Consider the following 27,179-nt stretch of genomic DNA (forward strand, 5'->3'; position numbering starts at 1 on the left):
ATCAGGACACCAGTAAAGGAGCTTTTTATAGTTTGCAGCCTCCCCCTGCTTGTGGTCTTCATAGTACACCTGCGTCTGTTTGTGTTTGTATATATTCAGTTACACATTCTTGAGTGCACGAGTCATTCCTGCTCTTAAATTCAGCAGGTTGTAATTATGCCCAGAATTCTTTTTATGCAAGAAGGAATAAAATTTGGCCTGCTGGGTAAAAATTTCGCTTGCAGCATTTCTGACTTACAAAGAGAGAGAGCGCGCACCGGGAGTAACATGAGGATATCTTCCCAAACAAGGCTGCATACAAGCAGCCAATGGTTTTATGGTGCTGGTGCTTATCAGAGGCTAAGCAAATGAGGCACTGAGAGCTCACACACACACACACAGAGAGGGAGAGAAAGTTGTCTCTATCAGCTGTCTTTACCCCTGGTGTTTGTCCAACCTCCACTCCCTTAAACCCAGTCTGACAGGTGCTTCGCTCAGCTTCACTGTTTTTTGCTGTTCAGCAGCAATTAGGTTGTTATTCTGTCTCTTGGTTGCTCTGTGTTGCTTTCACTTGCAGATAAACCGGACATTTATTTTTAAATTTTTTGCCATTTAGATTTAAACTTTCCCATTTTGCATTAGTTACCTGAAATGTTTTGCTGCAGAAAGATGAAGCAGAATGAACTGACTGATATATAAAACGAAACTGAAATGACAAATCGAGTTTTCTATTTGTTAGCAGACCAAGAAATTCTCTGCAACGTGTTTTTGCTGATCAGTCGTCTAGGCTGAAATGTCCTCGGCATCCAGTTTGACAAATAGATGTAAGGTGCTTAAAATACAGTTATTAACAAGGCACAGTGACAGTTTGCATGACGCCGCACACAAGGAAGGCTTTATTTAATTCGTGCCCGCCCGCATTACGATCACCATAAAAGCGTATTGGATGTTTGGCCTGACCTTTGAGCTTTGCAATTGTAGTACTGGTTCTAGCACGTTCAGTGCTGTATTGCATTGTGTTATGAAACCTTTTTTATGATAATGACTTTTATCAGTCACAAACACAATGTCAAAAAGTGTTAATAGGCATCACAAACTGTTGTGATACAGATACTGAAAGATAAGAGGGGACAGTGTCCTGCCTCGTATCGTCCACGTGTTAAACTGAAGCCAAGTTACTGTTTCTTAAGCACGTAGTACCAGACTGAATCTGATTCATGATCGCAAACTGTGATTCACATCTATTTATGACCAGCTATCAACTGTCCACAGGATGAGGCTGAGGATTAATCATTCCCTCCAAAAGCGCACTATTCAAAATTAGCTACATCCTGTGGACTATTAGATCCGATATAGAAATTCAGCAGCATTGCTACGACGCGGTTGTGTACATGTCCCAAACATAACCAGCAGAAAATAACTTGCTTCAAATATATATGCTTGGCTTAGAGGGTTTTTTCACTCAAAAGTTGGGATTTTTTAAAATAAGAAAAAAGTTGTTTGTTGATTTTTGTTTAAATTGAACTTAAAATGAAAATTTATTTAAATCCGTTTTATAAGGCCCTAAGGATTTAGAGATTGTTCAATGAGTTTCAGCCCGTCCATAAACCATAGTTTTATGATGATCCCTTTGCTAGCTTACATGTATTTAAGTGCTTTCTGAATGCACAACATTTATAGTGGAATTTGCAAATTGCTCTCGCTGTTGTGATCGCTTTGCTCTGTGACTTCCAGTAACTGACAGAACAACTCCCCCACAGAGAGGGGTCCAAAGTCTCATTTGTTTTCCACTGTTTGATTAAGCAAATTATTGACTGCTCTGCAACCCAAAAAAAGAGAGAAAACAACTGCACAAGATTGACAGGTGCATTGTCCTCTGAGGAATGTTAATAGCTTCTTCTAAATAATCAATAAGCATTGTGACCTCTGTGTGTATTTTCTTATGCAATGGCATAAGAAACCACATATTTGAAGGAAAGTGTTGTTTCCCAGAGAAATGTGTACAGATTACATAGCTTGTTATCAGAATTTCTTCACCACCAGTGTGTATTGTACCCCATTCTGTGTGTACTGTGGTAGTACTTTGAAGCTCACTGTGAAAATCTGAATGTTTGGAACTCGGGGCAAAGGAGTCAGACGCAGTGCCCTGTGTGTTGTTGTTTCGGGTGTGGTTCAGCGAGCTGGAACTGCACCTTCTGGTTCCATAGTATAATATATGGCAATGCCATCACTGTTTGTCACAGCGTTGCGTGAACCGTGGGCAGATTGGGAAACCAAACGAGCGATGATGCTGAGAGGCCAATAAAGTTTCTACACCACTAACACAGCCCTGGCTGTAAAAGGGCAACACAAGGGTTATATCTCAAAGAACATAGATGAATGCTGTTACATGTGGATTTATGGATTGCGGCTGAGCAAGTAATCTTCATTGCAGAGGTATGCTCTCTGATTGCGCTTTCACACCCACTAATTTAGCTTTGGTGTTTGGTTTGAGAGGTCGAGCTGGTTTGATGTCGTTATTGGCTGTAAACAGACTGATACTAGAGACAGATACAGGTTGGAATACATTTATCTGTAGATTTTATTATTATCTACTTAGTCTATCGTTCTGCATCTGTTACAACACAGGGAAGTGATTGAATTAGATAATTTCCTTTGCTCTCTCTTAGGAAGTTATTTGTGTAACATTTGAATATTCGTTTGTGTTTCTTCAGTTTATCTGACTTCTTTCTGCCCTTTTGTCTCCTTTTTCTCAATTTTGGCAGCACTTACTATTCGACTCCTTTAGGTCAAATTAAAGTAGCTGATAGTAATAGCTGAAACTGTGCCATGTAAATAAAAACGTCTTGTTGGGGAAAAACTAATTTTGATTTGGTTGTAGAGGTAGTGGTAGAGGCTTGTGCTTATCTTTCCCATGGCTGTGTAGTAGACGTTGCTGACTTGCTTACGTGTTGTCTTGGGTACTTGTGTGCGGCGCAAGTTTAAAGAACGCCGTCTGAAGTGATGAGGGATTGGTCGTTACGTGTTCTTTGCCTTGCCCAAAAGTGTGGTGGTGCAAAAGTCTGTGTAAACATGTAGCAAATAACACTTGTGAATGATAAGACTGTCTTATAATTTTGTCAAGCTTGATGGTTTCCTGTCAGAGCTTTGTTTGCTCACTGTATAGCATGTATAGTTTTTCATAGGACCATAAACCAATCCTATATGACTTCCTGAATAACCTCTTTTTACCTCTTTTGACACACAAGAAGACACTTGCATATATTTTAGCAGCCACGATACATATAAAAAAAGAAGCATAAAACACAAATGTTTGTTTTTTTCCCCCCTTGAAACCTAATAAATCACAATAAACTGATTATACTACTTTAGAGTATCTTTTTCCTAGCTTGTACTTTCTGTTTAGAACTGGTGTGCATCAGACTCCAGCAGTGTCCGTGCTCAATCATATGAGTACTCAGCTGATTCTAACAAGCTACAGCAAAATCCCGAGGCTCCAGAGAACTAGAAATAGCCCCATTTTATCTTCTCTGCTCATGTATAAATGGGCATTACGAGAAATGCTGGTAGTTTTGGTATACAACGCCCACTTTTTTGGACCTGGCTGCCGCTGCTATAATCTTAGACTTTGTGCCCATGTTCCAAGCCACACAAGGGCATTTTTTTTTATCCATCTCTTTTACTGGGGCCATAAATATTTCTCAGTGTTCCAAACTGGTAAATGTCCATTTCAGTTTGCAGTGTTGGCAAATCAGCATTTTGGAAACCCCTGGTGTGAGATGACGCATGCTAGTGGGAAAGTTGATCAGCTTCCCATCCAGCTGTTTGTGGTGAAAGAAGTGTTAGAACCTTTAGATAGGTAAAAGTACCGGCGGCAGTGGAAAAATACTCGAGCAGAAGTACAGAAGCATTGTCAGCAACATACTGTTTATCATAATAAATACAGAGTTTTACACCATATGCCATTCCTGACATAAACTAGGGAGTGTGAGGAGTATACCAGCTTGTGACTTCAGGAAACTTTCTCCTCCTAGTCTTGCTCATATGCATGTAAGGCAAGTGGGTTAACTACTGCACTAGCCACAAGCTACAACTCAAGAAGGTAAAGCACGTCATCTACTAATCAGATCATCAGTGGTTTAATTGCTGACACATGGGAACACTGAAGTGATCCCTATCCATAAACTGGAGTGTGAGTGGGTGCATGAATGTTAGACAAAGTGCATAAAGGGGATTTTTTTTTCCTTTCCACTGTTGCCAAATGCTTGCTCATAGGCATCGTGTAATTGTGAGAGTTTCTTTCTAATATTATAGAGTCTAATATTCTAATATTCTAGTCTTTACCTTACAATATAAAGGCGACTATTGATGAGAATTGGTGCTATATAAGTAAAACTGAATTGAATGGAATTAAATAGCCGTTAAATAAAAAGGTGTTTGTAGAGCACAAGCGGAGCTACTTCTTCCACATGCAGTGTGTTACTATAGTTCATGGGTCTCTTTCAGAGGAAGAAATTGAAAGTTTATGATGATGAACTTGACAGAAAGTGGGTTTTTTTTTTAGTAATTTCATAAGTTACTGGGTATTTACTCTTGAACAGTTCATTCAATATATCTGATTCCATGAAAAGGGGGAGGTCACTCAGATGAATATGCAACATCTGACATTGGCTTGTTTGGAAACTACCTGTTTAAGTCCTACATGGTGCTTTTGTTGTAAAAAATGTTTTCAATGTAAAATCTTAAGAATAACCAAATATATTAAATACATTCATAGTACAATAATAAAAAGTACAGTATTTTCTCTCAGTATCTCTGTACTCTGCAGTGTACTTCAGAACAGCATTTACATGTTTATTTTTAGCGCTTATTTCTCTACTGAGCAATTCAGTTGTTCCTTTCTGTCCTTTAGCCTGAAAAATATGGATTCAAATATCCGTCCTTGCTTTGTTTCCTTTATCTGAACCCAGCAAACCCATAGAAGCCTAAACATTTCTGGTTTTAGGTACTGATGTACAGCATCATCATTGTCTTGGCAGGTTTATTGGTTACATTGCATGCATGGCATGCATGGAAAAAGTCTCGCTGTAATCCAAGTTCTCATTGTTAGACAGAGGTGTGTTTGCCTGTGGTATTACAAAGATGCAGAAATGTGCAACGTGAACAGGAGATGTAAAGCAGACTGTAAATCTTCTCGTGAAATCATTATGGTTACTGTTTATGATGCATTTCTGTTTGCCAACATCTCAAGACAGACATTAAGGTCATGATAGGTGACAAGTACACAGACTACCAAGGGTAATAGGCTGCAGCTTGAGACTGTGAGTTTTGTTTGGTTTCACAGGAGCTTCCAGTTTCCTGGGAAAGTTGGCTTACTGACACAGTTTGACTCTGAATCCCCAGAAATATGAGTGAAATATTAAACAGAGCCTTGTTTGGTGATAAATTAGCAGCTGCTGGGCTTATCTTTATTCCACATCGTGACCAAGAACCCATTTATGTCCCTAAAGTTTAACTAAATGATAGCGCAATTGCTCAGATGTTGCGATTAGCTTGAAATTAGGTGCTCAGATGTGACACGGATTGTTAAGCCTCAACATTTTACTTCATGGCTTTTCCCCCCACAAATATGTGTTTGTTTTTCTCACCGCCTTTTGTGTGAGAGCGAGGCTGGCAATAGTCTGGATTGTGCTCTCAGTTTCCAGCTCTTTCACTACCCGACACATAAACTCAACAACGATGCTCTGTGTTTTTTGGTTTTTTTGTTTGTTTGTTTTGTTTTTTTTTACTTTCATCTTCTCTCATACACATGAACCTCTAAGTTCTGCTTCTGTTTTTCTCCCAGGGATCAAGAGACCAGCAGGAGGCTGAAAAATGTGAGTGTTTTTTTAAATTTTTTATTATTTTATATATTTTATTCATTTTCAGATATTTTACAACTGGCTTATAGAATCCCATAATAGTTTGTCATTATAAATATTTATTCCAATGCAAAGATAATGCCACATAGAGCTTTATTGCTCATATTTTTGGAAGGTTAGACAAAGGAGGAAGAAACTGAGAGACTCGCGTGATAATGCTTCACAGATTCACAATTTGAATGTATTGATTAGACATTTAAAGTCTTAACTCCACAGATCACAAGAATGCCATAACCTCCTACACTTAACCTCCTTTAATGAGGGTCATGCAAGGAGATAGATAAACCTCACCTCCTTATTTTATTTAGGTGCAATGCCGAAAAACAGCTGCTGCAATTTATTTGCATCTACAGAATAAATTGAGGAAAAAAATGACAAATGATCACCTCATAACTTTAAAATTTTAAATTCATTAAGAATTCATGTTCACTAGAGGATGTTTGCCCCTTTTTATGTAAAAAAAAAAAAGTCAACACCAACCGTGATAACTTTCTGACATAAAAAACCAAAGCGCTGACACGCCACTTTAAACGGTATCATGTGTAATGGGGTATAGCTTTGTTGGTTTACTGTTTGCCTTAGCGCACCAGTCTCCTGTCCAGCATATAAATGCACAGACAAACAACAACAGAGTATTCTGGATGAGCCTGGAAATTAGAGCATGGCTCTAGGTGATCTGACCCTCATCAAAGCAGGGCTGCAACTATCATAACAATCGACTGCTTTAGCACTGCACAGCACATTGATCTCTGACATTTGTACAGGTAAAGCTGTAGTGATAACCTGATGTATAGATATAGGTTTCTCATAAAAATAATGAAGGTATAATCTCTTTTGTTTTCTCTTTCCAGGTATTGATCACCATTTACTGGTTAGGTAGAAGAGCTCAGTGTGACTGCTTCTATGATGGACCTTACTTGAACTTCAAGGCATTTGAGGGTTTATTGGGCACAGCACTATACAAGGTAAATTCCCAGAAGTGTGTTCTCTCTATCTCATTCAGCTGAATTTCCTTGTGGACAGCAGAAATGGCAGGACTAGAAATCCTCTTCTATAGCCGCTGTCTTGTTACTGTATCCTCCCTGGTATGAAGACTATGAGGCAGAAGAATGACAGCAATAGGCCGAGGGGGACGCAGTGTGCTAGCCACGAAAACCAAAGCTACGTAGAGTCATAAAAGACCCGATCCCTTGACTCAACTATTTTAATGTTGTTTACAACATGCTGTTCGCATAGTTTTGCAAGTGAAAATAGCCACGTCTTTTCTTGAAGAAGCCTCGTTTCCGCCCGTGCCTGTGCCAGTGTTGAATTTGGCACTTTGCTTTCACATAGATTTATAGGTTGGTGTGCAAGACCTCTCCACCGATTTTCAGTAATAGCAGTGGGATGCAGCGTATTTTGTACGTTTAGCCACGATAATCCAAGTTCAGTGGCGCAGGGTTAGGCTGAGTTTGCTTTGCGGACTCGCATTGTCTGGTAGGATTTGGCAGATTACAGATGTGAAAATCATTTTCTCTTTAAAGTGGTTGACAAGTTTTTGCTCGTCTGGGGCTTGCTTATGCGTTTATGTGCGATGACATTCTTTTCACGCAGTAAACACAGCCGTCGAGGGCGTGCGAATCGTGACACTGTTTATTTTGACAAAGATGGGAGAGAAGAGAAAACAGTGAAGTTATCCCATTTAAATGGCACTCCTTTATATATGGTATGGAAGCGTATGCTTATAGTAACTTTGTCTGCGAGAATGAGAGGCCAGACAAAACAGACCACTCACTCTCTACCTGGGAGATCTCACCACACACACAGTGGAGATAAATATTGTAATTGGCACCCTATTATCTGAATGTTTTTGTGTGTGTGTGAAAGGCTCTGCAGGATTCTTCCAGTCAGAAAAGCAGCAACGTCCGAGACAGCGGTTTTGGAGACAATTGGTACTCTGAGCGAGAGGAGCTCTCCCATCTGAGAGGAGGAGGAGGAGGTGGTGGTGGTAGACACAGGAGGGACGACTCCCTGGACAGCTTGGATTCGTTGGGTTCCCGACCCCACAGCATCTCATCTGACACCACTCTTAAAGGCAGCAGCGAGGGTAGGAGACATCATTTCATTTCCATCCACATCTTGGTGACAAATTTCGTCTTTCTTTTTATCTTCCTAAAGCTGATTATTTGTCAGGACACAGCGTGACATTAGAGAGTGGTTCTCACGCTTTTCGCTTGTTTGTTCTCAAATTGTCTCTCTGCTTGAATATTTATAATCCAGCTCATCTGTGTAGAAACTCAAATATTTGTGAACAGGGAAGACACACTGCCTCAGAACCACAGAGTTGACACCCATTTGTGAAAACAAATGCCTATTGCCACCTAGTGGTATGCTTTTGAAAGTGAATACCAACATGTGATGATATTGACTTAAAGAAGGGGAAACTGCTGGCTGATGATCTCAGAGCAGTTCCTCCATGCACAGTGGAGGTCAGTGAGACATTCCACAGCCGTCCACACCGGCCTGTAAATGAGGAGGCCTCTGTCCCCACACCCTGCACCCCTCTGTTACTCATCCAAAGTCACGCCAAAACACACAATATACTCCTCTCGCTCTTTTCTCTGTTCTCCCATGTTCTTCCCCAGTCCTTACACCTGTTTTTCCTCTTTCATGGTCCAGGTTGTTGTAGCGATACCGAGGCAGACTCTGTCTTCAAGATGACCGAGAACAAGGACAATCTCAGCTACCGCCGGTCGGCAGTCGTCGCACCGAAAACCACCACGCAGTTTAACCAGTTCCTGCCCACTAAAGACAAAGCTTCTGGCTACGTGCCTGCTCCACTAAGGAAGAAACGGGCCGAACGTAATGAGGACAACCGGCGCAGCTGGGCCAGCAGCAGTTTCGCAGAGGATGAAAGCTCTCTCACCAGGTAGCACAACAATCCATGCACATTGTTCTGTTTGAAGGTGCTCTTTCTCATCTGAGCTGTTTTTTATTCCTCTTACAAAAGATATCTTGACTCCATGTTCGTGCTTCAAAGGCTTGAAGTTTACTCGGTAGCTCTTTGTTTCTCCTTTCTCATCGCTGTGTTGTCTATGAATGGCCGACGGTGTTGTCTCTCACTTTTGTTGTGGAATGACTGCCTTGGTGAAATAAGGGTGTCCCCTGGCTGCTATGGAGACAGTCAAGTATCCCAGAGTGCCTTCTCTGACGCGCATCTCCAGTGGGCCCGCGAGTATGAAAGTGGCAGTGACTCGGACACAGACCGACCGGACCCCGATCTCGTTCTGGATGACCTGGCCAGTAGGCGCTTCCACAGCCCCTCCCCTGCTCCTCCCACCAACTTCGCCTTACCCATCAGTCCTCAGGTTGGGGGACGGGTGGCTGGAGGCAGGGGGGACACCTTGCCCAAGGTCACTATAACTCCCACTGTTGTCCCTCAACAAAACGTGGCCTGCCTCAGGTCAGAGAACATGAAGCAACGGCGTGACTTAGATGTGCCTGCTTGATAAAAGCAAACAAGAATGCTTTTCTTACCCTCAGTTTGCATGGTTAGTTGTAACCATGAGCAGTGGCTTTTTGTCATAGTGTGCTGCCTCTAACAATTTTGCAGTTTTCAGTTTGGTGCTTTTGTTCAAAGAGCTTTGCGTTTTTAAAGATTTAGCATGCCGTCATTTGCTTCTTTTCAGCTTGGAGGAGTGATTTGAGTTGGCAGGACAAGTCCACAAATCAATTTTTGCCTCCCAGCTTGACGTTGAGCTTGCATTGGTTTGATATTCCTTGCGTCATTTCATTTGCGGTTGTTGTGATGGACAAATATACTCCTTTTTTTTTTTTTGGTGTGACCTGTGTGCCAAAAAATAAGGTTTTGACACTTGTGGTTGGCTGTCTCTCTTGAGCAGCAGCGGCATCAGCAGAGGGGAAATGCAACCCCCCCGGCACGGTTCAGTGAGGGTGGACCACCGCCGAGGCGTGTCCACTGACAGCTTGTTCAGGGAGATATATGACGACTCTGAGGATGAGGATGATGAGGTGGGCTATGCTGACCCTGTCCAAGATGATCTCTATGCCCGTAAGATGGGTATCAAACCTCTGCCTACAAGTAGTGCATCTTATGACAAGTTCTTACCCAAATTCTGGACACCAGAAGAAGACATTCACATTCAGAAGATCAAACTGGGCTCTCAGAGGAGACCCTGGTACAAGAAGATACAAGGCTTCAGGTGTGTGAGGCATACATTTATACTCATATATACACAATCCTTTCTTTATTCCTATCTATAGCTTGATTTTGCTGACCATAAATAACTGCATGCCAATCTAACCTTTCAGATTAGAAATCTGTGATTCTGTGGTTCACTGTTTTCCAGATTCCAGCCTATATTTCCTTTAACTTTTCCTACCGTTGTTTCTTCTCTAATTTCATCCACCTTTTGTCTTCCTCTGTCCTTTCTTCTTTCGTCGGCTGTAGCCATAAGAAGTCAGGCTCTTCGTCAGATGACTCAGACTGTGACATCAGCCCCTGGCTCTCCTCCGCCCCCTCTCCCTCTGGCCCATCTCCCTCTCATACCCGCACACACGAGGCTTCAGCTCACACCGCCCTTGTTGTGGGGAAAAGGTCGATACAGCTGCATGATTGTGATGATGCTGGAATATTTTAAAGCATCCAGATTTTTATAAGAAAATATAACTGACTCCTGTTGGGGCTCTGTTTCTGACGAGCTCCTGGAAAATAATACTAATGATAAAATGTATCCTCAGGCGACGGGAGCAGCCCTAACATGCTTTATAATGTAGTTTGCTTCCTCTGACCTTAGTGGAAATAGGCTGTGTCAATATTAATCTATTTATATTACAGCCTATTCAAGCCTAGACTTTTTCCTTTTTCTTTTTTCCTTTTTTTTTGTAGAAAGCAGCATTGCAGTTTGATTTCCTAACAGTGTGACTGTAAAATCCACATTTGATCAACTTCTGTTTGAATCAAATGTCACCACTGTGGCTGCTTGTTGTATCTTTTCCTCCTTTTCTTGCTCTTTGATCCGGTTCACACGCATGCACTCACCACCTCTCTGTCCTTTTCTCTCCTTCTGCCTACTCTGCAGTCCTCTTGTTCAACCACACACTCCTCCACAGCATCCCAAGTCCCCTCTCTTAGAGACCCCCCCACTGGTGTTTGCCCCTGTGGACCCCACCTCAGGTCCCAGACTGGTGAAAGGGGAGAAGTGGATGCTCCTGGGGCGCCAAGACCCCCGGGAGCCCCCGGACCCCATTGATTATGAAAGTATTTGCCCGGACTTGGAGAATGATGACATGTTTGCCAGGCGAACCCTTGCCTTCCAGTCCAACACAAACTTGGCTAAACTGAAGACTCTGCTGACTTGCAGACATCGCCGCTGCACCTCTGAGCCGCAGCTCAACATTGTCACCCAGAAACCCGTTCGTGGAGGCGCCGAGGAAACTGAGTTCCCAGACATTGAGCAGGACGATGTGGTGTTTCGTAGGGAGAAAACCCAGCAGGCACAGCAACAGCGACCACTCTCAGGAGCACCTGACAACTATGCCCCGATGCCCATCCCAGAGCCTTGGGCACTGCCTCCTGACCTCAAGTCCAGACTCCTCTGCCCCCCATGTCCCCTGACTCATAAAGCAGCAATACCGAACCTGAATGAAGTTGATAAGGAGACCCGTCCTGAAACGGATGACATGCTAATTCGAAAGTTCAGAATCTGTTCTGATCAGAGCCAGAGCTCCGCTTCATCAGCCAGTCAGAAAACCCCTTCAGTGCCTTCTTCCTGTAGCAAAGAGGACCTGCAGAAGTGGCAGGCAATCAGGGAAGCTAGTCAGTTAAGACATAAGAAAAGGCTTTTGGTGGAAAGGCTAGCTGCTCTGAAGCTGTAAAGGAAAAAAAAGATTGACGTAAGAGTGGCTGTAGACTTTTTTTCTGCATGTTTGTCTTGTTGTTTCTGTGCCATTTCAGACTTTCAGTAATTTTTGTTTGATACTGAATTGTTCTGTTCTGGCTGAGATTTGATTTAAAGTCCTTCACAGTCAGCGAGGCGAGTTTTACACAGTTAAATGCTTGTTTCTTGATCAGACATGGGTATTTCAAAGTAAGAGTGAAGAAAATGTGGTGAAATTAACCACAACAGCAGCTTAGAACTTGTTCTAAATGTTTGTTGTTCCCTCAGAGTTGAGTGCTTGATGTGGTCAATTTTACTTCTCAAACTCATGGCGTGTAAAGACTGAGACATTACCTGCACAATAAACCAACCAAGATTGTGTATTTTGAGTTGTGATGCATTGATTTTTTAAAAAACCATAATGATTTGGTGTATCATTTGCGAAACAGCCCTGAAAAGAAATCTGCCTTTCATCTTTTCTTATCTGACAGTTTACCTACATATGGGAATTAAAACATTCATGCTTAATAAAAGGAAAAAGCAACTTGTGAGTAACTGCGCTGATTCTTTTTTTAAACCCGCGAGTGCTCAAGCAGAGTAGAAAAGTGCAATATGGGAATTTAAAGTCCAACCTGACCTGAGCATAGTGTTGCTTTTACTCAGCACAAGGAACTTTATACAGGTCCGTGAAACTCAGAGAGCAGCAGAAAGGGTGGAAAGGTTGAATGCTGAGAAGTATCCAAACATAACATCCCCAACACTCTGACTGCACCAGTCCAACAAATTAAATATAGTCGTGTCTGTTGTGCCAACAAGAAGCACTATAGAAATTCCTCACAGCTCTGAAAGACGATGTGACTCATGCCCATAGTAACTTGAACACAAATCTTCACTGTACTGTTTGCACATGAGCGGACACACAAAAGCACACACACAGCAACCGTTTAACCTGAATTAAGCCCATTTGGATGGATGGATTTGGGGTCTGCAGAAAGCAGCCTTGTTTAGGGAAAGGTACACGTCTACACGCTTCCTCAGCCTAGTGTAACTCTAATCCTCTTGATATTAACAACAAAAACAAGCAGAGTCATGTCCTAGCTGGCCCTCTATACATTTGAAGCCCTCTTAGCTGTGAACGAGCTGGTGTGTAATAGCTTCTAATTGGTCTCAAGCTCTTGACCAAAGCACTCACTGACTCACTGTCAAACTGCAGTCGGTAGAAATGTGACTTTGTTGTCTGTGGCTTTTTTTCTGGTTTCCTAGAGAGCGCCAAGAGGGTACAGACGGGTGAGTTTCTAAAAACAAAACAAAAAAAGTGGCACGTTTGCATTTGCTCTGCCCTCTTATGGTCGCACGCTGCTGCCTCCTGCTTTTTGTGCTGCTGTTCTCACTCTCTAGCTGCTAAACGCTGACACACAACATTGGCTGTTTCACGGCTCAGAGCCAAGTTCAGGGTGAGGTGAGGGGAGGTGGGCTTTGCTCCACAAAGCTCTTTTGACACAGCTTACATATAATAGTAGTGGGTCCATGCCTAAACTGCAGTGTGTCCCAGTGAGAGTTATGACACACTGTATGTAAAACTTTACAGGTAGGTGAAGTTATTTAAGTTATTTCTCCATAAGGTGGGGCTTTAAAGACTTTTGCATGATGGGAAAGACTGTTACTAACCTGAGCTTATATCACCCTCAAGGTTTGGTGGTCAGCTGGTGTGCTGGGTTTGAATACTAACAAGTTACTGCAGATACCAAAAATATTAATGGCAGGTACCCAGTGGAACTGCAGTGTCTTCGTTATGTGTTTGTATTTACAGCTTAATTAACAGGATGGAAATACACTGGACTGTGCATGCATATCTGGAGTGGATTTCCACCTGTCAGCTAAACTTCTGATGCCTTTTGATCTTTGAAAAAAAAGTCTGCTTGATCTGCTTTTTCCCCCCGCAGGAGTAAATCAACAAGTGATGTGCACGTCGACCCCGCGGTCATCCGGCAGGTTCGCTACGAAGAGCTGCAGAAGTATCGTGAGAAGGTTAAACAGAGCGAGGATAAGTGGCAGGATGTGAGTACAATGTGCGCTGATATTTGAGGATATCTGTCAGCTGCCCACTCTTCTTGCTATATGATTCAAGACATGCCTGCTTGGGCAGAAAGAAGTTTGGTTGCAGCGCAGATGAGGCGAAAGATGAGTCACACAGATCTGTGAGATCCATGTGTGCTACTAGGCGAACAGGGGAGCAGGTGCTTTGGTGTGTTGGATAGCTGCAGGGTGGAAAAAAGAACAGTTTGGATTGAAATTGTAGGTGTTCAGATGTTAACTAGAGCAGCACTGCCCTCTGGCTATGGACCTGCATCATTAAAAATTGTTGCAAGAATCACTACATGCACGAAAAAAGTAGAAATAATGTGAAATGAAGGAATGATGTAAGGAAGACTTAGTCGATTAACTCTGAAATTAACTCTCAAGTTACAGTGAAAATGGAAAGTAAGCTCCAAATGGCAGTGCTGCAGTAAATTTAAACACTGCTGATCCATTGTGCATGTTCATTCTTAGCAATAAAAAGTTAATAGTAATAAAAAGTTATACACATATACACTACAGGACTGGGCTAGTGTGGTGTCATAGCAAAATAATGGAGTCTTAAAGCAGCATTTGGGTCACACAGCCCCCAATACACAGGGGAAGTGAGCCGGGAGGAGCCTAAAGCACACAAATAGAACACCTTCAAATGGAGCCCTTTCTCTTTTTTCACATCTTTTTCTCCCTCCTTCTCAACTTCACTGTCCTCAGTTGTCCACTTAGCTCTGCGCACACAATCAGTCTGCTTTATCTGCAGTACTTATAAATTGACTTTTTGAGATATGTTGCATGAGGTGATGAGGGCTTCTTCTTTGCACTGCAGGCCCTGAGCGACTGGAAGAGCCGACGTCGCAGTGTCAACTCTGATATAGTAAAGAAGAAGGAGGAAAGGGAGAAGATAGAGCAGATTACTTACGGCGGTGAGAAAAGGTCTAAGACCTTCAAGGAGATGCAAGAGGAGAGGTGAGGAAAAACACACAGGTCCAACAGACTTACTGCTGTAGTTGTTTTTCTACTTTTAATTTCTGGTGATTCTGGTTTTCCTAAAAAAGGAACACTCACTACATTTATTCCTCTTTTATACCCTTTCACCATCAGAGGGGAACCATTTGCTAAGGTAACCACATGAAAAAGTGTCTGTAATTAAGAGAGACTATGTGATTATTTGGGCAAGAGTGAATGAGGAGACCGTAATTGTGCACTGATTCACTGTGAAAGTGTTATCCAATCATGGCTTAGAACGTGCCGGTCATTTTATTTAAGTGCACATCGTTCTTGCCCTCTTATTTCTGCCCGTGCTCCGCTTTCTGCTGTCCTCGTTAACACTCCATGCCCCCACATTCATCGTTAACTTTATTCATCTAGTCCAATTTGTACCTATTTGCCTCTCATGTCCTCCCACCTTCTCTTCGTCTGTTCACTCCACAGAGAAGGTAAAAGAAAGAGCAGCGTTGGCAGCCGTCTTGGATCTCTCTCTTTTTTAGACGACGACGACGACAACGTATTTGAAAAACCCGTCATTGCCCCACGTACCCGAGCTCTTCCTAGCCGAAGCTACACAATTGACACTTCCCAATTTTCCTATGAACCCCCCAAGCCCTCTGTGAATGACAAAGAACCTCCCATCGCTTCCCCAGCTACCGGCAGGGCTGCTTCCCCTCCCACTTCACTTGAAGTCGTGGACAGTCCCGCACTAAGCAGCTCCATCACGAACACCATCACTCCGAACAACTACAGCTCATTCAACCGCTCCCCGTCTCCAGAAGCTGTACCTTTGCAGAGGAGTACAGACTCAGAGCGCGCCAGCACAGCCAAGAAGCAGGAGGCCCCAACTGTTGTCTCCTCTTCTAGCTCCCTACCAAAGGTGCCTGAGCCAAGCCCCGCATTGTCTGGCACACAGACTGAGGTGAAGCCCCCCTCTTCTGGTCCTTTGCACACACAAGCACAGCCCAGCTCAATGGAACCCAAGCCTCCCGCGGTGTCTCGGATTTCTTCCTCCCTGCCCAAGACCTACCAGAGATCGGATAGCGCACGTCTAACTTCAGTTGTCACACCAAGGCCCTTTGGGAGCCAGTCCTCACGCATCACATCTCTTCCCCGAGGCTTTACCGTGAGTACTAGATAGTTTTACAAGTAAACTACCAGCACAGCACAAGAACATCAAGAGGGCAGGATGTGGTTGTTTGGAAGTAAGAAATGTTTGGCAGGTAATTTGTTTTCACTACATCAGTATTGCCCAGGAGTCATATCTGATTACAGTGTGAATAATGGATGAAGCTGGTGGTTTTATTATGCTAACTCCACTACCAGAGCTGCTATTTTCAGACTATTCCACATTCATTACTAGTTACTCGTCAGGAAACTGTTTAACACATGTTTTAAAAAATAGCTGGTAACATAATTACCAGCTTTTTTAGGGTAAATTCTATCATTTTCTAATCAGCAGCCCTTTGCTGTTGAAGTTCATTTTACACTTTGTTGTAATTGAGCCTTAACGGCTGTGTTCTTTGCCACTCTACATGCAGCCCACACAGACAGACGACTCACACAAGCGCGTCAATGGCAACGTCGATGTTTCTAAGAAGTCATCAGTGCCGAGTCGGTACCATCAGTTCATGACCTCTGAGGACGAAGCTCAGTCTAGCTCAGCACACAGCAGTGAAGAGGAGGAGGAAGAGGCGACTACGGGGAATAGCGTCAACTCTGCTCAGAGCGTCACACCTGTACCTCCACAGGTCAAGAGTGAACCTCCTGCTCCAGCCAAAGAAACCAGCCAGGTACTCGAATCTCCTCCTGCTGACAAAGCAGTAAAGCTTTTTTTGTTTTCTGTTGGTTACAATGAAAAAGCCTGAACACGTTTCTTTTAGTGAATTTTTTAAATTTTCACAGTGTTATTAGTGTATCTTTAGCTTTGTGGTAAGTAGTCAGTAAAACTCAATGCATGAGCTCATTAGGAGTAGTGTAGTAGCTAAAGTATAGTAACAGGTTGGCATTTATTCAACAGCCATAAATGACTAATGAAAGGCTTCCCTGCCAAAGCAGGCCAACCCTGACAAGCATCTCCAGAGCAAATGGAAGTCAGCCCACATTTGTACTCTTAAAGTTCACCTCTACTCACCTGTGTCGTCTGGTTTCTAGGAGAACTACTGTGAGATGCGGATCAGCCTGAACCAGAAGCCCAACAGCAGCAGAGATTTCGGTTTCCAGGCAGCCTGGGACTCAACAGGAGCTTGTGTCACATCTATCCAGCCAGGTAGCACTTCACAGGAATACTTCTTTTTTTTTTAAGGATTTGTATTACGTAAGTAATATGTTTTTTTTCCACCATCCAACATAATGTGTGAAAGTCAGCCAAACTGACAGCATTCGCAGTAAATAGGCCCCGAAGAAAATAGATCAGACACACAATGCAAGTTTCTCACTCTCACTAGAACTGACTGATCTGTTCACAGATACAGTACAGTGGTAATATTGACAACCAGCGCTCCGGCTCTGTTACAGTTATCTGTCAGCCTCGGTCGGTTAGTTGTCAGCAGGTTTTTGAGTCCATTGCAGTGGCGATGCCTGACTCACTGTATGTAGGGCAGCTTCTATCTGGGTCAGATCTGCTGGGTCTGAGCCTCTCCTTCTACTGAGATTCCCCACCTGCACATCACAGCATGCCAAATAAATTAGTAAAGTAATACAAACAGCCCAAAGCAATACACGAATGTAGCCTTGTCATACCTGCTTACAGCTTATTTCACTGTATCTGCAGACTCTGTATGGCGTAGCGCTTGATCTTTCATTTTATTCTTATTACCGCTTACACTTGTAAATGTGCCAGTGTTAGCATGCTGACACTGGCATGCTGATAAAGTAAGTCGTTTATTAAAAAAATGCAGTTCAAGCACTCCATAAAACACTTTTAACTAAAATTTGACATTATGATCTTCATGAAGCTGGAATGTGTCTCCAGGACTTCTACTGAAAATACAGGCATGTTTTATATGGAGTGAAGAGTAAGTATGACTCTGTAGCTTTTACCTGTCAGACAAAATAGATAGTGTGTACCTACATTTACATGTTACATGTTAACTGGGAAGAATAATGCTCATATAACATTGAATTTTTTAACTGTGAGCTTTTTTTGTAGGGGGATAAAACAGGTGGGATGAAATCTTGTCTTCCAAAAGTCAGTTTTAGTGACATTACATTCCCAGTTTTATATAAGAAACACAAGTGAGAATTATGATGGTCAAAACAAGTGTGGAATCAAGTAAAATTTCAGCTTATGACTCTGACCTGTGCCCACTGTAGGCAGCCCGGCTGAGATGTGCCAGCTTCAGACTGGAGACAAGGTGCTGACGGTGAACGGGCACAAGGTGGCAGACATGAGCTACACCGAGTGGAAGTCCCACATGGATGAGGCTCTGCAGGAGGGCAGTCTGGTCATGGATATAAGGCGTCATGGGCAGAACAGTGAGTAGTCTAAACCCTGCCTGTTTTTGCTTGCGTGACAGCCAGAGAAGGACAGTGAAAAGTTTTTGAGGGCTGCATTCCTGGACTGGGAGCACTGCTTATGCTGCTTGGGTTGCTAAACAGTTTTGACACTCTAAATTGGTCTGTAGCCTGTTGTGAATTCATCCATAAATGAGCTCATGACAGGCTAAATGATGAAGGACTTGTGAGTTATCTTTGCTCATCTGGTGAAGAAAGACTGTTATTGTTTTGATTTCTGTGGGATTTTTTTTTTTGTTTAATTGCTTCCCTCTTCCCCCCTTATGTAGTTATTTCTTCTTTCTGCTCGCTATTCCACCCCAGTGTTTTTCCTTCTAGAGAACTAACCCAGCTCAGATCTACAGGCCTATAAGTGTGTGGTGTTTTCAGTGTTACTGTTACAGGTTTACTTTATTCTGGACTATCAGTGTCACATTAGTTCACACAGTATTGCTAACTTTAACTAACTCACAATATTAGTTAATTACTGGTGTCCAGTGGTTGTGAGCCTATTAGAAACGGTGTTTGGGTTAATGGAGGCTTTAATGGGCTGCATGGCTGGGGAAGGGGGTTACTCTGTCTCCCCCTGCTGCACTCTATAATAACAGCATAACAGCGCGCTTATCCCCTTGCTTTATAGCTTTCTTTATGCAGACGTTGTATATGTTCACATATATAGAAGCCTGGCAACAAGAAAAAAACCAAAAAACCCGCACAAAACACATGGTTTATGTGCAAACACATCATATTTTTATGCTGTTACATTGTCTGCGCGCAGACTGGGACAGAGTTCAACCTTCCCTGCCATTTAAAAGCCATAAGACCATCAATCTGACCAGTACGGATCATCCAATGCTTGTAGGTTCCCAAGAAAAAAGCACAATCAGCTCCAGCCTGGATTTCACTTCAAACACTCCAGCAGAAACGCTGACATTCAAAGAGACCCCGGCTCATCCCGTTAGCGTAAGTGACTCAGAATCACCTTGACTGACTCAGACTTGATTAGCCTTTATTTCTGTATTGTTCCCCAGCCTGGTGGCTTTTTAATGAGTGTGCACCCCACGATGTCTCCCTGCAGGAAGTGGCTTCAAACGGAGTTAATGGAGGTTTCCGAGAGGAGCCGGTGACCATGAGGAAAAAAGGTAAAGAGCAGAGCGCACAGTCAGAAAGGTTATGAAATTGATCTTGATTATTTCTGGACTGAATACAAAAATACATCAGTAGGAGTTGCTGGTTTGACTTTGTCTTGTTTTTCACGTTACTTTGTACAGCTCCAAAAGAGTTGACATGCTGTGTAAAATGTGAAAAAACACACTGGAATGAGTTGCTAGTCTCATGAAACCGTATTTTATTCACAGTACAACACAGGAAGTATATCAAATGTTTTAACTGAGAAAATATCCCATTTTAAGAAAAAAGATAGTAGATCTTAAATTTGATGATAACAACACATCTCAGAAGTTTGGAGGGGGAAATGTAAGTGGTACAAAAGAAACAACTTGAGGAAAATTTTTAAGCTAACCCGATTTTACAGCAACAGATTAGTGACCTGACAGGGTATGGAAAGAGGATCTTAGAGAGGCAGAGCTTCTCGGCAGTAAAGATGAAAAACTGTCTACAAATTGTGGAACGATTTCATGTAAGTTTGTTTAAAATGGACTGATGCAAAGTGGAAAACTTTCCCCCGGTCAGGCAAATCGAACTTTGAAATTCCTGTTGGAAAACATGGATGCTGTGTCGTTGAGTTTAAAGAGAAGAAGGACCACGTGGCTTGGTATCAGCGCTCAGTTCTGATGGTGTGGGAGTGGATTATTGCTTATGGAACTGGTAGCTTGTACATCTGCCAAAAAGTATATCCAGGTTTTAGAGCAACAGCTTAAGAGTCAGACAATGGATTTTTCAGGGAAAGCCTTGCATAATTCTACAAAAAAGATGCTAACCCACATATTTGCAGCTAGTACAACAGTGTGGTTTTATAGTAGAAGAGTCCGGCCCTCAGCTGGCCTGCAGTTCAGACCTTTCACCACTGAAGACATTTGGAGCATCATGAAAATGAAAAACACAACAACAAAAAGACCCAGGACTGTTGAGCAGCTAGAGAAGTCTAACAACCTGTCTCCTCAGTTCCCAAATATTTATATGGCCATGTCCTGACTTTTTAAGATGTGTTGCTTCCATCATACTCAAAATGAGCCTTTTTTAAAAGTGTCAATTTTCTTAGTTTAAACATTTTGATATGTTTTCCATTATGAATGCATTCTGTCTTTATTTACATTTTACATAGTGTCCCAACTTTTTTGGTTGTAATTGACTTTATCAGAATGACATGATCAGTATGTGCTGTTAGGTCAGGTTTAACTTATTTCTAATGTTTTTGTTGCATTCTGTTTTCCATCTCTCATGTAGAGTCAGAACCCATATCTTTGAAAAACTTAAAGCGGAGGTCAGAGTTTTTTGAACAAGGTAAAAAAAACAAAAAAACAAGGAAGGCTGAGCGAAGAGATGTAGGACAGTTCTTCGTATTTATTATGCTTTCTGTGTAACCTGGTGGCTGGATTCTCTATGCTTTTGTCTCTCTGAATTCCTCAGATTATTCGAGGACTTTTTGCATGTTTTCGTATCAATGGCAGCCTCGTGATTTTTCGATGGCTCTGTTGTCTCATGTTCTCTCGTCTGGTGCCAGAGCTTAACCTTTATGCTGTGCCCCCTCCCTCCTTCAGGTGGCTCAGGGTCCAGTGTCAGTGCGCTGGTCTACCTCTGTGGTAAACAGGGCTGTGTGTGCATTGACCTCCTCACATTCACTTGGTACAGCCGGGACCCTGACATGCTGCTCAAACCCAGAAAGATTGATGTTATTTTTAAGGAGGTTCTACTCAAAGACCTCCTGCAGATAAAATAAAAATAATCTGTGACATGACACATTTCCCCTTAAGTTTGACAGCATTTCAGACACGGTTCCAGCACACCAACCACAAACACAAACCTTTGAATCCTGCTGTGCTTTGTGGTATTTTGGGATGGTGTCCAGGCTTAACACATGGTTACACTTTTCACTTTGCTGCAAGTTAAAAGCACTCTTGGCATGCATATTTCGAAGCATCTGTTGGCCTTTGAGACAGACCCCTGTCTGCTTGTGTGCATGCTGCTGGTTTCTTTGTGTTTCTTTTTTCTGGTTTGATCTTTTTTGTCATCACAATCAGTTTATTGATTTTCCCATTCAGAACTATTGGGCTTGCATCCAATCCAAATGTTAACAAGTGGGTGAGCTTGAATTGAGAGAATCAATAAGCCTTAGTGGGTGAATGTTGACCGTTGCTGCTGGGGGGCTTTTTCTGAAAACATCAATTGTCATTTGCATTGATTGACTGCTACCTGACTAAAAGATCAAGTTGAAACTTAAATAAGCCCGTCAACTTGGCGCTGTTGTGTTACATGTCTTGAGGGCTCGCTTGTGTATTTTTACATTATGTTTCACTGCTCTGCCTGTGCCTGCCTGGAGATATCGACTGAATGATTGTCTTTCTTGTTCTAGGAGGAGGATCAGAGCCTGCAGTGCCAGATGTGAGTAGTGTCAGTGCATAAAGGCCGGTTTTTGTCTCTTATGTTTGCTCTTCTAGTATGACAACATCTTTGAAAGCAGATACTGCAGTAATTACAAAGCCCAGAGCCGCTGTTAAGCCTCTCACATTGACTGCATTTGTAGTTCACTTTAGAGCCAGGTTCACACATCTTTTTCAGTCTTTTAGCATTTTAGTGGCTCAACAGTGATTATAGGGAACCTTTTTTAGTGTAGCTTTGAAACCAGATAAGAAAATACAATAAATAAAGTACAGACGGTGCAGTGCAAGTGCATATTTGCAGTTTCATCTCACCTTCAGGAGCATGTAGAAATGTTGTGAAACAAGAGCAGATAAGTACTGGGTTTTTAAGAGATTATTATTTAAGTATCATCACATCTATATGGCACAAGCAGGCGGACTTCAAAGCAACAAAGTTCAGCGATAGTTTTGTACAACTGCGAGGTAAATTTGCTATGTGTGGTTTCCTTTTTTGCCTTCAGATACCGGTTCCCGTAATCACTCCCTCCAGTCGCTGGTCTTTTGACCCAGAAGAGGAGCGGAAAAGACAAGAGAAGTGGCAGAAGGAACAAGAGCGCCTCCTACAGGTATGTGAAGGTGTACTCTTGTATATTTAGTAATGTTGAGTTCAAGCACACAACACTGTCAGTTTATTTCTTCAGACTACAACAGTCTAGATCCCCCATAAAGATGACATTTGAAAACCTCCCCTTTACCCTTATTGATTAGTTTTTGCACCTCAGTATGTATCAAAAAAGACTAGTATGTACAGGCAGAAATCACTGTCATTAACTTCTGATTCACAGCCAGTCATTTTGGTCTGGAAGCCAGCCTGACATATCAAAGAAATCACTAATTTCGTAAAAGAGAAAGCAGGGTTACTCCTAGTAGGCGTCCAAAGGTGTAAAAGAGAAACGAATAAGAAAATTTCCCTCACACGGTGCAGTAAAGCATGGATTACTGCATGAGGTGCAGCAGGAGGTGGAGGAGGAGTTGATGATAAGATTCTCATTGAGAGTGACCAGGAGGGACAGGATTAGAAGTGAGAGGGACAGCTGAGGCTGAGCGGTTTGGTGACAAAATTAGAGAGGCAAGGCTGAGATGATTTGGACATGTGCAGAGGAGGGATAGTGGATATATTGGGCAAAAGATGTTGAATATAGAGCTGCTAGGCAGGAAAGGGAAAAAAAGAAGAGGAAGGACACAGAAGTTTTATGGATGCAGTGAAGGAGGACATGCAGGTTGGTGTGACAGAGGAGGATGGAGGAGCATGAGCTGCTGTAGCAAACTCTAAAGGGAGCAACTGAAAGAAGATGATGATTTCATATCATTCTTATCTTGCACTGTGAGAAACAGCACTGCAGTGAAAGTGTTTTTTCTTACAGTCTACACAAATGCACCCCCTAATGACTAAGGGCTAATTTCAGGACCTCACAGGCACTGATATGTACCTTTATATGTTTTAAATATTTATTCAGACTAAGAAATGGAGTGGCACTAAAAAGGTAAAAAAAACCCGTCAGAGGTTACAACCCAAGTGACAAACTATCATGTGTCCACAACACATTACGAGTTGAACTACACTCACTGTAATTACAGATGGGGTGGGGATATCCACTTATCCAGTTGAGGGTTAGTGGGGGGGGGGGAAGAAACCTTAATTTAAAAAGACAAACCAGAATGAAGCCAAATCTTGACCCATTTAATGTGAACTGACTGTCTTTAAACGCCCCATCTGACAATTAGAAGTTACTGACATGCTAGGAAATCCTCAATTACATCTGCTCTTAACAGGCTCAGAACAGAAGGAGACAGCACTCGAGCTTCTAAGTGTGCGCCGAGTATCCAACTTTAGTGTAGGAGAATCATGTCAAAACATTTTTCTGGGGGCCTATTTCTGGATGGAGATCAAAGGTGGTTATGCAGAATGCCGTTGCAGCCGGGAAGGATTTTTAATGCTGGCAGGCTTGTTCCCTGTTGGTTAAGCAGCCTGATTTCATGATCTTCCAGCAGGACTTCCTGCTCTGGGCAGGTTTCCCTAGAATGTGTAGAATAGTTAGATAACACGTAAGTGAGCTGAGAAATCATCTGAACAGTATAACAGCCACAATACCTAATTATTCTTTTTTAAAATTACATATGGAATCTATTATGAATAGAAGTTTCATGTGTTGTTTTAGAAAGAGCTTTGTATGTCTGGCTGGATTAAATGAGATGACCTTTGACCTCACCTTCATTTTTTTTTTTTTTTAGGAGAAATATAAGCGTGATCAGGAAAAGCTGCAGGAAGAGTGGCTCAAGGCTCAGCAGGCAATTTCTACAAGCACGGTCCCCAACCAGGTAACAAAAGTGTTTTGTTTTGTGTTAATTATGAGCTGATAAATCAGCTGGAGAGTATTTAATGGTGGCAGTAAGTTGTGACTCATGGCACTAATTTATCTAAATGTATCCAAAGAGCTTTGATCTAAAATTGCTATAATTATGCATGGAGTATGTGGGCATGCTCTCTTGTATGTGACCCTTTAGAAATGGAAAGGGAGAGCAGAGCAGTGTCTAGTCATGTGAATGCTCACACAGTACATATATTTACTGCAGTGGCTGAAATCTTTCCAACTAATAGGTTTGCAACAAAAACTCCCCTCTACAATATAATTTCTAAAGCCTCGCCACCTCGGGGGATGTGAGGAGTTTCTCCATCGTTGTCGCAGTTCCTCCTGGATGCTAATTAAGATTAAATTACTTGGTGCTCAAAAAGCTTCCTCTTCTCGTCCCTTTTCGTCTCTTGTCTCTGGTAGCTTGGGAGCCTGGAGGTGAACAACCACAGCAACAGCAGCACCGGCCCACACTCACCACTATCTCCCGTCAACCAGCCCACATCTCTACTGTGGGAAGAAGAAGAGCGAAAGAGGAAGGAGGAGCAGGAGCGCCAAAGGCAGGCAGAGGAGAAGAGGAAGAGGGAAGAGGAGGAGCGAGAACTGCTGCGTCTCCAGGAGCAGAGGATGAGGAAGGAAAAGCAGGAGCAGGAGGAAAGGAAGAGAAGGGAGGACGAGAGGAGGTTGCTGGAGGCAGAAGAGCTGCAGCTCAGAGAGAAGGAGAGAGCCTTTGAGCAGCAGCAGCAGTGGTCAGTAGAGCCACTCCTAATCCTGTGCTGCCCTGAATACTCAAACTCACATGTCTTTTGTATTCCTTGACTCACCATCATGCTGATAATAACACATTTAACCAGCTTTACTGTCTGTGCATTAACATGTGCAACTAATGTGTTTGCATGTGCTTTATCCCTCCTTTGTGTGGTACTCATCATCCCACCTCTCTGCACACAATGCCTTTCACCAAAGGGCCACTAGCTCCCACGGCTTTCCTTATGCCCAGCCTTCACTCACCTATGCAGACAGGTTAGTACGAGAGAGCGAGAGCAGCTGGTCCTCTCCCTGTTTATAACCTGTTAACCATGCTTTCTCTGCAACATGCCTTTGACATCATTGCTCTACAATAACTGCAGTTTAATGTGTTGAATACTTAGTTGACTATCCTTATTTAGCATGCATGAGATGCATACACACATAATTAATTAAGACAGATTATATTGGATTGGATTTATCAACAGTCTGTGGAACTCATGAGCGTAGGTGGCTATATCACCAACAATATATATATAGAATTTAAAAATATCTCTTTATAGGGGCAGTAACTTTTCCAAACAAAAACTGCAGCTACAACAAGTCCAGGTTTGCCTGTACAATCAAAATCTTTCTTTGCTGTCCACAACAGATGCCAATAAAACAGTTATTTAAAAAAAAAAGTCTATTTATGAGATCCAGTAGAAATATAAGCTATACCAAATTATAATGAAACATGCCTATAAATATACAAATAGAATAAACATACAATAAAGTATGTACATATTTATGCAGTTTTATATGCACAAAACAAATGCTTCTTCTTACAACAACAATATAGTTTGATTAGAAACCTTTACAAAGTAGATTATTTACAGTTGTCATTATTGGGTAATTAGCCCCAAATCATTTTCAGCTCTAGATTTTTACATTGTTAGACCAGCAAACATTTTGTCCTTTCCGAAACAGTACGGAAAGATGATATGGAGAAAGTAATCAAACCGCTACATTTATAACAAAATTAAATCCATAAAATTAGAAGAGGTTCAGTCCTTTTAAATGATTGACAGACTTTTAGTGGCTAGTGTTGTGTGATCCTTCTGAGGCCTTTACTTTAAAAAAGAAAATGGGTGCCTTTGAGAGTTTATCTTCAAATTAACCAAACAGTTAAAATATTTGAAAGAAAATATTTACAACTGGTGCTCGTATTAAACTTGTATCAGAGATATGAGAGGAAAAAAACTTTGCTGTGCAGAAAGGAAATTGGTACAAAATTCACAGTTTCCCAGTGAACAGCTAAATGTTGCACTGCAGAGACAAATCAAAGGCAGAGTTGTGTAGCCACAGTCATATTAGAGTGGTTGAAGATAATGTGAGGGCATGAGTGGGGACATTCAAACAGGATAGTGATCCTAAGAACAAATGTAAATCCACCAGGATTTTTACCAAGGATGGAATAAACTAGGCATTAAGGACCAGGAATAAAAACAAGCACAGATTTGACCTCGAAGTCAAGCAGTGCATGCAACAAAATCAAACATCTAGCAACTAAAGAAAGAATCTATATAATCTGTAATCTGTGAACTCATTTGTTAAATCATTTGCAATGAGTCTGTTCTGCTTCTCATAAAGCGAGAACTGTAATCCTGCATTCCTGAACGCCCACACAAATGGAACCATTTAATTATTTATACTGTATTTATTATTATAGGATTTGTGGGAAGCGGGAAAGAAGGTCAAAGGGGATACAAGGTAGAGGGGAGGCAGAGAGTGCAGGAGTCGGAGGGAAAAAGGAAAAATACACAAAGTTTTAAGATGAATGCTACATTACCAGCTAACATGCTGTGACACTTATCGCCTTCTATATTATACCATCTGACATATAACTATGATCCATACAAAAAGACATGAATTCCCTCACACTTGTACACAAAAGTGAAACATCTGCTAGAACTGAAAAGTAGTGTTGTTCATGTATGTTTTGAATTTTGTTCGACAGGACAAAATCCAAATCATCCCCTCAGCTCGACGAAGAGGACAGACCTCAGAGAAAAGGTCAGTCTTCTTCATTCATTAGGGGCTTTGTGTGTGTGTGTGTGTGTGTGTGTGTGTGTGTGTGTGTGTGTGTGTGTGTGTGTGTGTGTGTGT

The 27,179-nt window shown here is 42.1% G+C and overlaps 2 protein-coding genes across 10 annotated transcripts in view; both read left to right on the forward strand.

Moving 5' to 3' along the window:
• Positions 1 to 27,179, forward strand: part of lmo7a (LIM domain 7a) — a 50,294-nt gene that overhangs the window by 19,588 nt on the left and 3,527 nt on the right. For 4 of the 9 annotated variants that reach the window (XM_005935127.3, XM_005935133.3, XM_005935125.3 and 1 more), the window contains exons 6-25: positions 5,825 to 5,855; positions 6,752 to 6,865; positions 7,767 to 7,986; positions 8,559 to 8,808; positions 13,043 to 13,066; positions 13,723 to 13,837; positions 14,679 to 14,818; positions 15,284 to 15,965; positions 16,381 to 16,632; positions 16,994 to 17,108; positions 18,155 to 18,316; positions 19,113 to 19,297; positions 19,413 to 19,476; positions 20,741 to 20,797; positions 21,867 to 21,895; positions 22,395 to 22,499; positions 24,166 to 24,252; positions 24,708 to 25,033; positions 25,251 to 25,307; positions 27,031 to 27,086. In XM_005935127.3, coding sequence (XP_005935189.1) covers positions 5,825 to 5,855; positions 6,752 to 6,865; positions 7,767 to 7,986; positions 8,559 to 8,808; positions 13,043 to 13,066; positions 13,723 to 13,837; positions 14,679 to 14,818; positions 15,284 to 15,965; positions 16,381 to 16,632; positions 16,994 to 17,108; positions 18,155 to 18,316; positions 19,113 to 19,297; positions 19,413 to 19,476; positions 20,741 to 20,797; positions 21,867 to 21,895; positions 22,395 to 22,499; positions 24,166 to 24,252; positions 24,708 to 25,033; positions 25,251 to 25,307; positions 27,031 to 27,086 — 3,071 coding nt within the window. The remainder of the gene's footprint in view (positions 1 to 5,824; positions 5,856 to 6,751; positions 6,866 to 7,766; positions 7,987 to 8,558; positions 8,809 to 13,042; positions 13,067 to 13,722; positions 13,838 to 14,678; positions 14,819 to 15,283; positions 15,966 to 16,380; positions 16,633 to 16,993; positions 17,109 to 18,154; positions 18,317 to 19,112; positions 19,298 to 19,412; positions 19,477 to 20,740; positions 20,798 to 21,866; positions 21,896 to 22,394; positions 22,500 to 24,165; positions 24,253 to 24,707; positions 25,034 to 25,250; positions 25,308 to 27,030; positions 27,087 to 27,179) is intronic. The other 5 variants (XM_005935128.3, XM_005935132.3, XM_005935129.3 and 2 more) reach the window with 4 other exon arrangements.
• Positions 8,815 to 13,715, forward strand: LOC102305417 (LIM domain only protein 7). Its single transcript, XM_042221834.1, has 4 exons — positions 8,815 to 9,342; positions 9,782 to 10,102; positions 10,351 to 10,497; positions 10,982 to 13,715. Exons 1-4 carry the CDS (start codon positions 8,903 to 8,905, stop codon positions 11,775 to 11,777), a joined length of 1,704 nt encoding a protein of 567 aa, XP_042077768.1. The 5' UTR covers positions 8,815 to 8,902; the 3' UTR covers positions 11,778 to 13,715.

The sequence above is a fragment of the Haplochromis burtoni genome, unplaced genomic scaffold, assembly GCF_018398535.1.
Source record: "Haplochromis burtoni strain Fernald_Lab_line unplaced genomic scaffold, NCSU_Asbu1 Contig_75, whole genome shotgun sequence".
In the NCBI taxonomy this organism is placed as follows: Eukaryota; Metazoa; Chordata; class Actinopteri; order Cichliformes; family Cichlidae; genus Haplochromis; species Haplochromis burtoni.